A 13,707-nucleotide genomic window follows, 5' to 3' on the forward strand; every position below is an offset into this window, starting at 1 on the left:
AGAGGTTTGACCATTTGCACCAGCACCAGCAGGGACGTAAACAAGGACAGCTCCCGTTGTGTTTCCTACCAGTGGTTCCACTCTGGCAGTGTTGAAACAAGTCAGAATATGCAATCAGCTTAAAGAGCAGAGGAACTGAAAGTACAAGTCTCCAAACTGTTCTATGATTTATCCAAGTAGTTTGTCATTGTTGACTTCCTCCTGCAATTGCCATTTTCAGCCATTTGTTCTCTCCAGGTGGCAATGTCCTTTAATTAAAAGCAGTTTTATAACACCCTACAGGCCTACACATGATGAAATATGTATGTCAAACTGTTTTCTTTTTTTTTTTTTGCATAGACTAGGTTTAGGTTAGATATTAGGAAAAACTTCTTCACCGAAAGGGTGGTCAAGCATTGGAACAGGCTGCCCAGGGCAGTGGTGGAGTCTCCATCCCTGGAGGTATTTAAAGGATGGATAGACGTGGTGCTTGAGGACATGGTTTAGTGGTGGACTTGGCAGTGATAGGTTAACGGTTGGACTCGATGATCTTAAGGGTCTTTTCCAACCTTAACGATTCTATGATTCTATCACTACAGAAAGGGCATCAAAAAAGTCTTAAGGCTGCCCTATAATATCACTGAACAAAAAATGAGCGAAGCATTCTAGTGTCCGTAGCAGTAGGTCAGAGTAAACGTTTAAAAACACATCTCTAAATAATGTATTTATTTTCTTTGTCATAGAGCAAATGGAGTTTGGTGTTGGCTCTGGATGCCACGCAGAGCCAAAGATTGAGAGATATCTCCTCTTGTGCAGGGACAGGGTTTATGCCAAACACAATCCTCCTCTTGAGGCCTGAGATGCGTCGGATGCTGTCGAGAACAATGACGTTTGCTGAAACATCCTCCGCGGGCCGCAAGGCAAAGCTCACCCTGCAGTTCCTTATTTGTCTTTTTTGTCAGGTTCCGATATCCGCCTGGACACCTGGGCTGCGCTCCGGGTACCGCACAGGACTGCGATAGCTTTGGCGCAATAGCCTCGCTGGATATATACAGAGAGATATATATACTGCACAATAGATACTGCATGGTCCCGTACTCTGCCGTTTCAAGTGTTTCCATATTTTCTTTTATTACGGAGTCGCCTGACAAAGAATGGGCACATTCAGCCTGTTCAAACAACTCTGCCAGCACCTCACAGGGCAAGGGCATATCTGCGGTATGTTTTTGGAGGATTTTCTCCATTAGACCAAACCAGCCATTGTGTATTTGCCTGGCATTACGGACCACTTTGGTCAGCCATTCCCGAGGATATAGCTCTGAAAAGTTAAGACCACAACCATATGGGTGAGTGGACTGGAAGAAACCCAGGAAGACCCAGAAAATGCCACTTTTTTTCTTGACTAGCTCCCAGGCACAATGGTATCAGTGTTCTTTGGCACAAAAATTCTGAGTTTCATCAACCACAATGTGTTTCATTTCTGGGAAGTTCCCATTTAAGAAGGCAGTACGTGTCACAGACCGGCAGGTCTTATCTCTAAAAAAAAAAAAAAACAAACTGAAACCCCCAAAACCCCACATGGTAAATAAAAAGAAGATGTGACCAGACAAATCTGTACTGACTGCCTCCGTTTCTCGGTGGGTTCCTCCTTGGAGGCCTATTGCTGCTTACAGTCTAAAAACGCACAACTTCCCATCTCAGCTGCAGCTTGCCGTATCTTTGTCCCGGTGGGAACATTTATTCCAACGGATTGGCTGCGCGCAGGTATCGCTGCACAGCCCCCACCAGCTGGTGTCGGCTGTACCCTAAGAGGACACTCAAGCCCACCCTTCCCACACGGCGACCCCCGGGATCCCCAGAGGCATCCCTCTGCCCTGCGCTCCCCGGCCCAGGGAAGGCAGCGCGGTGCCCGCGCTCCCGCGGGAAGGATGGGTTCCCTTTTCTCCCCGGGGTGAGCAGGGACCGGCAGCCCTTCTGCCGGGGCCAGGACCTGCTGCTCAGGCCCTGAGCTAGGCTGCTGTTCCCTGACACGAGGTGCCTCGTCCGTCGCGGTGGGCTGCTGACCTAGCTGTGCTGATGCAAGTGGAAACGCAGCGAGAACAGGACTGGGGAACTGCTCTGCCTGAAATCCTCTGCCAAAAGGGCATTCGTTTCTCTTCTTGCCTAGATGGCCCAGGTCCAAGGGCCAGTTCCTAGCACAGCCGCACAAGAACTCGCCCCAGGCCCAGCACAGGCAGTGCTGAGGCAGCGACAGAGAAAGGCATTTTTGGGTATTTTTGGTGGCAGCATCAGCCGTAATAGACTGTTAAACTAAGGCCATCGTCTTTTGAAGGTCTAACACAATCCAGCAATCACTGAACATGGGATTCTCCCTGCAGTCAGTGAATGCTGGATCTGGGCCAGAGCTCAGCTCAATAATACTCTCCATACTAGCACCTTTCCTGAGATGATTATTATGCGTTTGTGTCAGCCGAAGTTACATATTTGGCAAACAGATGTAAAATCAGCAGGGCTCGTGCTGTATGTACAGAGGATGGGATGAAAGAAAAAAGGGGAAATACACATTACTGCTTACTCCACAAACTTCTTCCAGGCTTCATTTTCACAAATGTAGAGTCTCTCTTCTGCAGAACAGCTGAAAATGTTTCTTACTCTCTTAATGATCTCCAAAGCCACAGTTGTTTTCCCTGTTCCAGGAAGACCAAGGACAAACTGCTCCTTGACTTTGTGCAGGGTCTTGGAGAGCAGCTCATACTGTTTGGGAGTGAGAAGGCTGAAAATCTCACAGCCGAGATCGTCGCTTAAGCAGGACTTAAAGCGCAGCACAACAATCACTGGTGCACGCAGGAACGCGGGGACGTCCCTGCAGGGGAGGATGCCATCCTTTGGGTACAAGCTGGCGTAACCACCCGGGTTTCCTTGGTTTTCTTACTGGGGAATGTCATCCTCTGCAACTTCCATCTGGTTCTTTGTGCCATTCAGGTGCAGTATTTGAGGAATCACACACACTTTGGAAGCATCTCCCCCATCATGGACTAGTTTCTGCTCTAACGCATAAGCAGCTTCTCTCGAGTTTCCAGACTCAGCCGAAGAGGCGTCCTTGACTACAGTATACAATACTGGATATGCATTTTCAGCTACTAATAGAACATCACACACAATATCCTGTTTTTTCCGCAATCCAACATCAACAGCCCAACTCCTTGAAAGTATCGGTACCCCCTTGTTAAGTGGATGGATTTGTTTTTTCATTAAATCCTCTAATGCAGGATACTCTGAGAACAGGTTGGCGCAGATGGTTTCTGGCTTCCATTTGGTTTCCTTAGAACCCACTAGAAAAAAGAAATCAAAAATCAGAAAAACAAAATACAGCAAATAATTTACTCGACACACCAGTTACTGGAGGAATATATTATACCATGAGGTCATCAAAGTAAATGATTTAATGTGAATAAAAATTTCAGCATTCCCATGATACCTGGTGGTAAATCTGTGAGGACTTTTTGTATGAATAAAAGAGGTGGGAACTCCATGCTTCAGGCATACCTGAATTCTAAATGGAATAAGGAAAAGTCTCTTTGGAAGGACATGCCTCCTTTCTGTCTGCCTTCTTATTATTTAGGCATTCCTCTGAAGGATGCGCTGCCGCCACAGCGAGAGACCGGTGGTTGAACCAGATGGAGCAGCCCACTTGCAGCATCTCCTACGCTCCAGGCTGGTAAAACACAACGCACCTAGGAGCATCATCTTGATGTGTAGATACACATTCCTATTCGATGGAGGGCAATACGTGAGGACACCTCTCATCCCAGTGATAAACTTGGTGGTACTCCAAAATAATCACAGAATCCCAGGTTGGAAGGGACCTCAAGGATCATCTGGTCCAGCCTTTCCAGCACAATCTAGACGAGATGGCCCAGCGCCACGTCCAGCTGAGTCTTAAACGTGTTCAGTGTAGCGGAGTCAACAGTAATTTTAAAAAATATTAACACGAATCGTCTGTTAAATTTACAGGTTAAAATTACAGCTATGCACATCCATAACACAGACAAATCTCAAATGCAAGCGTACATTTACACTGTGTCACAGCCTTCCATTTAATAAAAGACATTCTCATCAAGAAACAGCAATTGCATATCCTGTACCAAAACACTATTAACCAATCGGTAAATCAATCATCAGAGTAATCCTGAAAACAGATGTGAAAAGATAGCAAAATGACAAAAATAATTAGAAAAATTAACAATTAATACATACATCTATAGGTCAGCATTTAGAAAAAAAAAAAATCCATGGACTATGTTTAATGAGAAAGTATCTGCTTGCTACCGATCGGAGCGGTCCCGATGCTGGACAAGGATGTGGAATTCTGCGTCTCTCCCATGTGTCCCAGAGCCGGACCTCAAGCCACAGCCCTGCTCTGCAGGAACGTTATCGGATTGGCATTGCCCTTGGCTACTTCTGTTCCCTTGTCTGTCAGGGCTTGGTATGTGGGAGTATCTGTTGCTCAGCAACCATCGCTGCTTTTATAGCTGAAGTGTTTCTGAAATAATCAAAGTCTTCACCTAAAAAAATAAAACCAAGGCAAGGTTCTCCACCCCCGCACGTTACGGGCTGAGCTTTACTTTCCCTGGTGTGTCCCAGCTTGAAGTTCCCCTGTAGCAGCGAGCAGGGTGGCAGAATTAACTCACTGGGTGAGATAAACGGCTAAGCCGATCCGACATCAGACACCCAACGGCTTGGTGCCCGGCCCCGCAGACCAGCAATACAGCACTGCTAGTACCAAGCCACGGGAGTGCGCTGAGTGTGCAAGGCCTCAGGTGGGAGGCTCGACTGGTTGCTTTGTTTGAATTTTTGTTGATCTGTTTGGAGCTTTGTTTTCACTTGGTTTACCTGTAATAGAATAACCAGGTGGCTGTAGATAACAACCGTCAATTTATACAGAGAGCGGCAACAAGCAGCTCTTCTGCACAGGGTGAGATCTTTCCGCCTCTAACATGACGATGCAGAGCGCAGAAGCAGAGGGCTGGTAGGACAGCAGCGGTCTTGAGATGTGGGATACGGGATGCAGGGCTGAATTCAGGTGTGGGGCGGCAAGAGACAGAGCACAGGAGATCCCGAGGCCAGAAATAGCTCTCAGATGGTCGGGTAAAGCAATGCAGCCTCAGAGCTGAACAAAACTGTTTTTAAGGGTAACAGAGAACAAGTACTGTGAAACGTGCCGTGTGTCCTGAACTCCAGTGGAACAGTGAATTGCATACTGGTTAAGAAAGAACAAGGTGTAAAAGTGCGTTAGCAAACGTACAGCAAGTGACCTGGAGTAGGAAAAAGAAACCATTAACATCAACGACGTACTCCTGACGGAAGAACTGGGGATGCTGACAACACGCCCTAACAACCCCAGCAGACCGAAGCCATCAACAGCAGGATCCTGAGTGGCGGTGGAAGGCTGCACGTAATGCCAGGATCAGGAGTGGATGCTAGGAAACGTGCAGGTAACTACTACTACTACTACTACTACTACTACTACTACTACTATTATTATCATCATCGTTACTTTTTTCACAGTGGTATTCATTTATTGTATTTTTTTTCTTTATCTGTAATAATTAGATCTTGACTAATAATAATTCCTTGATTAGACTACTTAGATTTCAGTTGTACTAGAAATAAATTATTCTCTCTCCTCATTGTCCATAAGAAGATTTTTGAGCATAACAGGGGCCAGACAGTGCTCAAACCCCTGGGACACCAGGTATATTCTCGGCAATTGTGTGCATTAGGGATTATACTTAGTGGGAAAAATGGAAGGAGAGATCAAAACACCTGAAAAATCAGAGAAATCCACATTCTTGGAGCAGTTGCATCTTTTAAATACCCTAACAATTGTGTGCCTAAAATCTTGTATCACATTATCTTCCTAGAAGTTCTGTCAAATACAATCTTAAATTCAAAAATATATCCAGAATAAACAGCTTACCTGGGTAGAGGCATTCTTGGAGTTCAGACACACACTGGAGACCAGCTTTTGAATAAACTGGCTTGATAAGAGGAGGACAAACTGAGCTAATTCTCAAATTCATCAGCCAGATTTGAAAGATCTTGGAGGAAGAAAAAATTACGTTATATCCATCAAAATCCTTCCATATGAACTTTTAAAACCCAGCACTGAAGAGTAACTAAAACCATTCATTTAAAACCTCCCTTCGCAATCCTACTCAAGAAAATACTGCCTACAGAGTCAAGACCGACAGTATCGCGTCCAACCGGCAGGATCTTGATGTGCTGTAGAGGAGAGAGGGCTCAAAGCATAGATGGCTTTACGGTTCAAAGGCAAGACCTAGACCCCAGGTGGGACGAGCCTGCCGAGACCCCAGTGCGCAGGTACGAGATGCCTGACGCGCCAGTTCGGCACACCAGCACCTACGGGAACCACCTACGTGTACCACGGCTCTCTTGGGTAGACGCACATCTCCAAAAGACCTTGCTGCTTCGTTCCCCTCCTCTTGGCATCGCCCTCGCTGTCTGTGTGTGACTGTGCCCTTCGCAGAGACCCCACGTCCCGGCTCTAAGCGCAGACCAGGGCCACAGGGGAGGTTTCACACACGAGGCCGGAGCCGCCTGGCACGGCCGGGGCTCCACGGAGACGGGAGGTCCCCTTCGGCTAGCGTATTCCTTGCTCACGCAGTCACTGCCACGGGCACACACTCCAGGAAAATTTGTGTTACAGGGAACCTGTAGGAAAGGAGGGTTAGTTTCATCTTAAGACTGAAAAACTCTTATTCAAATCTGCGGTCAGAATAAACGCTCCAGGACGCGCCATACAGGTCTTGTTGGGGGGCGATGGAACAAAACGCAGGATGTAGATTTTGAAGGGGAAGGACTTCACGATGAAGTGGGACAATATGCCTTAAAACAAGCAAAGCCTTGCACCCCTGCTCCTTCAAAACAGCCTTTCACCCCCACGGAGCCACACCATGTGTGCAAAGTGATGTTTCGGTAGACATCTGGAACGCGCGCGAGCCTCGGGAAGGGGGAGCGGTTTGCAACCGGCTGCGTACTGTGCGTTGCTTGCCAAGCTGCAGACTTGAAAGGACTTCTCTCACCCTCGAGCTGATCTCGGAAGATGAATGACCGGGTTTCAGTAGCTACCCTAGTGCTGCTGACTTCGCTACAGATGTTCTTAGTACTTGATAAGGGGAAGGAGAAGAAAAGTTGCAGGTCAGTTTGACACCACCATAACAGCGACAAGGATGATTTTACTTCAGTGCTGGCACACAACTTGTGCCAAGATGCTGGATCTACACAGATCAAACGAGGGCATGGTGATTAATCACCACCCAGGCATCAAGCACTGGGGATTTCACTCCATGGGGATCAGCACCAGCAAGTACTTTTTTGTTTTTCAAAATAAACCCTGTTTAGGCACTTCAAAGGACCAGATTTCCATGAGGACATCACTCCCTCCTAAGCATCTTAACAGACAAAGCCAGCTTCAAAAGTTTTCTGTAACTCTCATTAAGAGTAATGGAAGCTCCTGGGCAATTCTGAACCTTTCCACTTCATTTAGGGGCATATGGGATCCCGAGGAAGGCTATTTCCAGTTGGGAATGCTTCAGAAAGTCCTGCTGAACCAGTTCAGAGAGTAATGCTTCACTGAACGTTTCCCGTTGGAGGCCAGTTACCGTACCGTCACCCCCGGTGCCTGTGGGTGTGCCGCGGGCCAAGTCCCTTTTCTAGGTTTGGTGAGAACACAGAACAAAAGTTGGTCTTTCCTCCTGAAAGTTTACAAACCAAGGCAAAAATGAAGTTGGCACCAATGGAAATGCAGATTTTACCCAGGTCTGCAGCTGTCACGAGCTCCGTCCGTTTTCTGACGCTCCGTCTTTCGATTGTGTCGCCCGTCACAATCCAGGATTCGGGGTTATCGTGGAAAACAGCGCGGCAAAGCACTTCAGCTCGCACAGCGCGTTCGCAGCCCTGCAAGCATTCTGCTCTGTCGTAAACGCTCAGGATGGAAGTCTTAAACTGCACACCAGCCTGAGAGCCGCAGAAGTGATGGATGGGCATCGAGCCCGCGGTATCAGCTACTGTTTTTTCTAAAGCTTCTTTCTTCACTCCACTACAGCTTCCAATGACTTTACTGCTGTCATCCACTCCAAAAAATAAATAACCACCCATAGCGTTTGCAAAGGCAGAGATGTGATTTGGAAGGGTTTTTCTAATGTATTCCACGATATTCCCTGTAGAGAAGTTCTTGAATTCAATACGTGTCGTCTCTGTGAGATCCAGCACCCCCTCAAACATCAGTTTGTCTCTCTTTAAAAACCTGGCAGCGGCATCTTGGATGTTGTGCTCCTCCGTGTTCAGAGGGGTCTCCTTTGCTCCCCCATCAAAATTCAGCAGAACTTTCTTAGCGCTGGGCCCATTCTCATCCCGGCGCTTGGCACAGCTTTCCTTCTCCTCAGCAATGCAGCGCCATCACTTGAAGTCATAGGGACAACCGAAGGGACAAACCAGTGCTCAAGCCGCACATACGTGGCTTTGCGGACGCACTCCTCTGCTCTGGGCCGCCACAGCTCCATGTTTTAAAAAGCAGCAAGTGGCTCCGCCGCTGCGGCATCCACGTGAAGCATTCGCTGGTCTCAGTGCAGCCGATGCAGCCCCTGAGGCTCTGCTCTACCTCCAGGCCGACGCCCGGCTCCTGAAAGCTCCTGGCAGCAGCAATTCTTGTCTTCGCTCTCCATCCTCAATACTCCTAATCCAGCAACGCACACACCGCCATAGAAAGCTCGTTTCGTTGCTGTTTCTGATTGCAAGAGGTCTTCTTTCTGGATCTCTCTCCCTAAAACTATTTTCTCAAGATCTCAATATCAATACTATCTCAATATCTCATCAGGATAGCTCATTTTCAAATTAATCAGCAGCTGCCCTTCTTGTCTGGCCATCCTGATCCTGAAATGATAAATTATTAAAAACACTTAACGATTCCACACGGCAGCGTGACAAAGGAAACCATCCGCCTCTGGTTTCGGCTTACACGCCGGACTGGGTAAACCGAAGTGAAAACCATTACTGGCAATGCGCAAGCGAACCGAAGCCAGGCAACTGCAAAGACACCCACAGACGGCATGTTAATTAAGCTAATTTATTGGGCTCTTTCGCATGCCGGGCTCTAAGCGTTACCTCGAAGCTAGGTACAGAACGCCCCCCGCCCACCCCAAAGACGGTGGGCACCGGTTACTGCCGCAGCTCCCACCGCCCCGCCGAGGGATGGCGCGGCCATCCCAGGCCTCCCGCCAGCAACCGGCCCTGGGGGACAATGGGCCCGGGCCCGGCCCTGCCTTCCCGGGGGCGGCCGCGGGCGCCACGCTGGCCCCGTCCCCCCCCGGCCCCAACATCCCACCCCGCCCCGTCCCGCAGACACCGGGCGTTGTATTTCAAATAAGTTTTAATTTTAAAAATATTCTATTCAGTGCTAAAATAACTTTCCACTTCCACGCGCGGCCGCGCCTTGGGTTTCGCCAGGCTCCCTCGCAGACGGCGGGACATGCAGTGGCGGCGGGGGAGGCCGGGGGGCGGCAGGAGGGCACCAGGGATGGGGGGGAATCGGGGGGTCTCGGCCCCTGCCGCGCCCTTCCCCATCCCGGGGATGGGGGGTACCGGGAGCGGGGCAGGGGGCCTGGGGCTGCAGACCCCGCCGGGCCGGGGCTCTGTCCCACGGGGGCTCGGCAGGTCGGTCCCTGCCCTCTGTGGGGGGAGCGCTCCCCTCTCTCCCAAGAGGAATGGCTTTAAACTAGCAGCTTATTGCACAGCGTCCCAGCGCAGACCCCCGCTGCGGGCAGGGCAGGACTCGGCCTCTCTTCCCCCCCGCCTCCCACCTCCTGCCTCCGCTCCCAAGGGAGCGGGCACAGCGCTTCGTGCGGGTGGAAGGCGGCTCTCCCGCTCCCAGTGCCTAAGGGAGCCAGAAGCAGGCAAACAGCGGCTGCCGGTGCCTCGGGGGGGCACAGAGAGCAGGGAGCCCCGCGGACAACTCCCCCTGCGCATGCAGAGCCCCCGCCAGAGAGCCCCGCGCTACAGGACAGGTCAGCAGGGAGAGAGGGAGCCAATAAATAGAGGCAAATTTGCAGGTACTGGTGGCAGCCCCGTGCGCCGGGGCTGGCGGGGGGCTCCTGCCTCCGAGAGCAGGGCAGGGCAGGGCAGGCTGGAGCGCGAGCGGCGGGAGTGCCCGTCCCTGGGGAAGGGACGGGCTGGGGGGAAGCACCCCGTCCCGCAGGGGAGGGCGGGCGGCTCTGCGAGGGGCTGGCGAAGGCGCTCTCCCCGTGGCCGGGCAGGCTAGCTCTCCGAGGCCGTGTGGCACACAGAGTTCTGATCGGCACAAAATCTCTTCAGAGGCGGCGCACTGGAGTCCTCCTCCTCTTCAGTTACCTGCAAAGGCAGAGGTCACGGGCAGCGACAGTCGCTCGGCGTGCCCACCAAGCCCCGCGGGCCCAGGCAAGGCTGCGTCACGCTGTGGGGACAGCCCAGGCTTTCATCTGTGAGGAAGCCCCAGGGCACCAGGAGCAAGAACCCCCGCAGTTGGCCAGAATCGTGGTTTTACTCCACCTCCCCGTCCTTTCTTCACACCTGAACTGAACCAGGGGACAGCTCGGGAAGCCAGGAGGTTTGGGGAGCTCCTGGAGGGCGCTTTGGGACTGCAGAGCAAGCCCAACTATCGAGAGGGTTCTGCTACAAGGGGCAGCAACGATGGCGAAAGGGCCGGGCCAGGTCTGTGTGCATTTAGACGTGGTTTCAATCCCCCTTCCCTTACCTGAGTCTCAAGGGGGACTGGCTCTTCCTTTGTGAGAGTGGGAGGCTCGTCTGCAACCTCCGAGGAAGGCAGGGAGGGCTCTGGGGAGAACAGAAGGGTTAACGAAACCACCCACCCAGGAGCACGGCAGCACCCAGCTCAGTGCTGAGCCAGGCGAGGAGACCATGACACAACGCTCCCTGTCCACCTCCAGCAGCGCCTCAGTCACCCACCAGACAAGCACCAGCTCCAGCAGGGCCTTCCCTGGGCCCAGCCACCTCCTCCTCCCTTCCCAGCCCAGCACCCACCTTCCAGCGTCTCCTGCCCCAGCGTGGGTGGCTGCGAGTCGTCCGTGCGGAAGTCGGACGTGTGGGCAGGACTCATGGACTCGCTCTGCTGGGGACTGGGGCTGGAGTTGGGGCTGCTGTCCACCTTGAGCTGGTAGACATCCGACAGGGAGCTCTGGTTGCTGTTCTCATCTGCAGAAACAGCACCTAGTGAAGAAGAGCACCTTGACCCAGGGGCACAGGCAGCCGAGGGCGGCACTGAGAGCCGGGGTCTTAGGGAGAAGGCAGAGCACCATCGGAGGCAGTTTGAGTACAGGGGATTCGCTGTCACCCCTCAACATAAGGGCTACCGGGCACAGGACTCCCCGCTGGGACACGGCTGGCAACGGACACGCAACTGGCCCGCAGGAGAGGGGGTGCTCCTGCCCAGGGAATGGGCCCGAGCAGGCAGAGCACAACCCTGGGCTATTCGGACAGAGCCAGCAGAAGGCACAGGGGTGACACAAAGCGCCGCACTGCGACATCTCACATCTGCAGCTTACGAGGGCCCCAGGCATTTGAGGACAGGAGAGCTCTGGCCTATGCACCAGGGTTTTGCACCTCTTCTGTTTGCGAGGCAGCACCCTAACACCAGGAGCAACGCTCAGCACCTGCCTCCGGCTGGGGAGGCAATCCCGGCACACATCTTTTCCAGGTAAAGCGGTCCCAAACCACAGACCTGCAACGCTAACCTTTCTTCCGCACCTACTGGCAGGGCCAACATGTTCCCCGATTTTCCTTGGCCGCACTGAGCAGAGAGACTGGGGCCAGGCACACGCTCTGCTCCAGCAGCGAGGCTACGCGCTGCCTGAGCCTCGCTCAGCTCCGCCATAGCGCCCAGCCTGCTCATGGCTGGCTGCGGTGCTCTGGGATCCAGAGCAAGGTCAAGGAGATCCTCTGCCCATTCGTCCTAAGGTCCACAACAAGCCACCGCTGGAAGCAGCGGGCTCAGCCGCAGGCAGCTACCGGCCTCTGCTCAGCAAAGTGGGAATGGGAACCCCCGCTTCTCCAGTTCCCCAGGAAGCTTCCCCCAGGAAGATCCCAGAAACAGCTGATTAAGATTCTTTCTGACAGCAAAAATGAAGAGTTTCAGCAGGGACAGCCCAGAAGCGGATCAGCACAACCCCGCACCGAAGACACGCGCCGCTCTTCCCAACACACGTGGCATATGTAAGCCAGCGACATCCCAGCTTCTGTAAGGCCTTGGAGTCTTTCCCCAGCTTGAAGGGGGCTCAGCCAGACTTACCTTGGAACTCCAGGAGGAGAGAGGAGTTGGCAGAGGTGTCAGCTGGGAAGCCATTGGGTTCTCGGGCAGCGCTGCTACTCGATTTGGATTTCTCTTTCTTGAGGAGAGAACAAAAAGCAGAAACACAAGGTCAGAGGAGCCCAAGAGGACGTGGAGGGGCACAACCTGCTCCAGGGAAGCAGCTGCCCTTCCCCTCTCCCAGCAGCCCGGAGGTATGTGCTCCTGCAAGCTTCTTCCCTTTGGTTTGGGGCACTTTTCTAACCGAGGGGCCAAACTGCAGCTGTGAAGCATTCAGAACCAGGAGGAAGAGAAAGAGTTGACGCCTATCGAGGAGCACCACGGCACAGAAACGAGTCCCCCGGGGCCGCAGGCAGCGGAGGGAGAGCACCCAGCAGCGTGTGAGCTCAGCGGCAAGGGAGAAACGAGCAGGGACTCGGCTGCGGGGCGAGGGCAGGCGGGGGGCACCACAGCGGCCAGAGCCGCCCCGAGGCTGCGCCGGGAACCCCCGGGCCTCTGCCCCGAGGAGCGGCCGAGGGGAGCTGCGCGGCCGGGGCGGGCCCGGGGCGGCCCCGCGGGGAAGGGCCCGGTACCCACCTCCTTGCTGTCCGCCACCGGCACCCACTTGAATATCCGCAGGGAGGTGTCGCCCACCGTCACCCACTTCTTCTCCCTGCGCGGACACGGCCGTTAATGGCGCCGCGCCCCCCCGGCGACGCGGACGGAGGGCGCCGGGCCCGGGGGTATCCTGGCAACAAGCCCCGCCCGCCCGCCCGCCAGGCGCCGATTGGCCCAGGAGGACGCCAATCCGGAGCACCGCCGCGCCCCGCCCCCTCACCCCGCACGCTTCGTTGTGATTAGTCGAGCCGCCCGCCGATCACCGGCGCTTCCGGTCTCTCCCACATCCCCGAGGAGACAGGGCGAGCCGATTGGCTGCTGCCTCGCTATCCCCGCCCGCTACCCCACGCAGTACGCTGATTGGATACTCGCCACCGGAGCCCCTCCACCGGCAGCCGTGTGGTGCGGTGATTGGCTGCGGGCCGGGCAGGCCCCACCTCCCCCCCCCGCGGCCCCGCCTCTCACCATCTGCGGACGCGCTCGATGGCCGCCATCACTTTTTTGATGTCATCCTTGGCGCGGCTGCGGGTCTCGGCGCGCACCGAGCGGCCCGACATGGCGCCCGCAGCCCCGGCAGCCCCGGCTCCGCAGCACCCGCCGCCTCGCTCCGCGCATGCGCCCGCCCCGCCCACGCCCTCTGCGTCCTGCGTCACCGCGCTCGCCACGCCCCAGAGGAAGGGAAGGGGAGGGGTAGTGCGCCTGCGCGGCTGGCCCCGCCCTCCTGCGGGCAAGGGGGCGGGGCGACGGCGACG

General features: G+C 53.8%; 1 protein-coding gene across 2 annotated transcripts; it reads right to left on the minus strand.

Moving 5' to 3' along the window:
• Positions 1–17: 17 nt before the first annotated feature.
• Positions 18–13,561, minus strand: BCL7B (BAF chromatin remodeling complex subunit BCL7B). Of its 2 annotated transcripts, none has more exons than XM_082328659.1 (9): positions 13,421–13,561; positions 12,935–13,010; positions 12,341–12,437; positions 11,077–11,247; positions 10,790–10,869; positions 8,518–10,407; positions 3,526–6,714; positions 2,555–3,311; positions 18–1,515 (listed from the first exon to the last, which is right to left on the minus strand). In XM_082328659.1, the coding sequence occupies exons 1-6, from the start codon at positions 13,510–13,512 to the stop codon at positions 10,315–10,317; spliced, it is 609 nt and encodes a 202-aa protein (XP_082184785.1). In that variant the 5' UTR covers positions 13,513–13,561; the 3' UTR covers positions 18–1,515; positions 2,555–3,311; positions 3,526–6,714; positions 8,518–10,314. The 2 variants fall into 2 exon arrangements, with proteins under 2 accessions (XP_082184785.1, XP_082184784.1); XM_082328658.1 differs by having other exon boundaries at positions 11,077–11,262.
• Positions 13,562–13,707: the final 146 nt, after the last annotated feature.

Source organism: Platalea leucorodia (genome assembly GCF_965183815.1).
Source record: "Platalea leucorodia genome assembly, chromosome: 16".
Lineage (NCBI taxonomy): Eukaryota > Metazoa > Chordata > Aves > Pelecaniformes > Threskiornithidae > Platalea > Platalea leucorodia.

Excerpts from the sequence above, each read along its gene's own strand:
- BCL7B (XM_082328658.1), bottom strand. The coding sequence starts at position 13,512 with ATGTCGGGCCGCTCGGTGCGCGCCGAGACCCGCAGCCGCGCCAAGGAT. Across the intron at positions 12,438-12,934 it reads CGGTGGCGGACAGCAAGGAG|AAAGAGAAATCCAAATCGAG; the intron begins GTGGGTACCGGG and ends TCTCTCCTCAAG. Across the intron at positions 10,870-11,076 it reads GGGGCAGGAGACGCTGGAAG|AGCCCTCCCTGCCTTCCTCG; the intron begins GTGGGTGCTGGG and ends TGTTCTCCCCAG.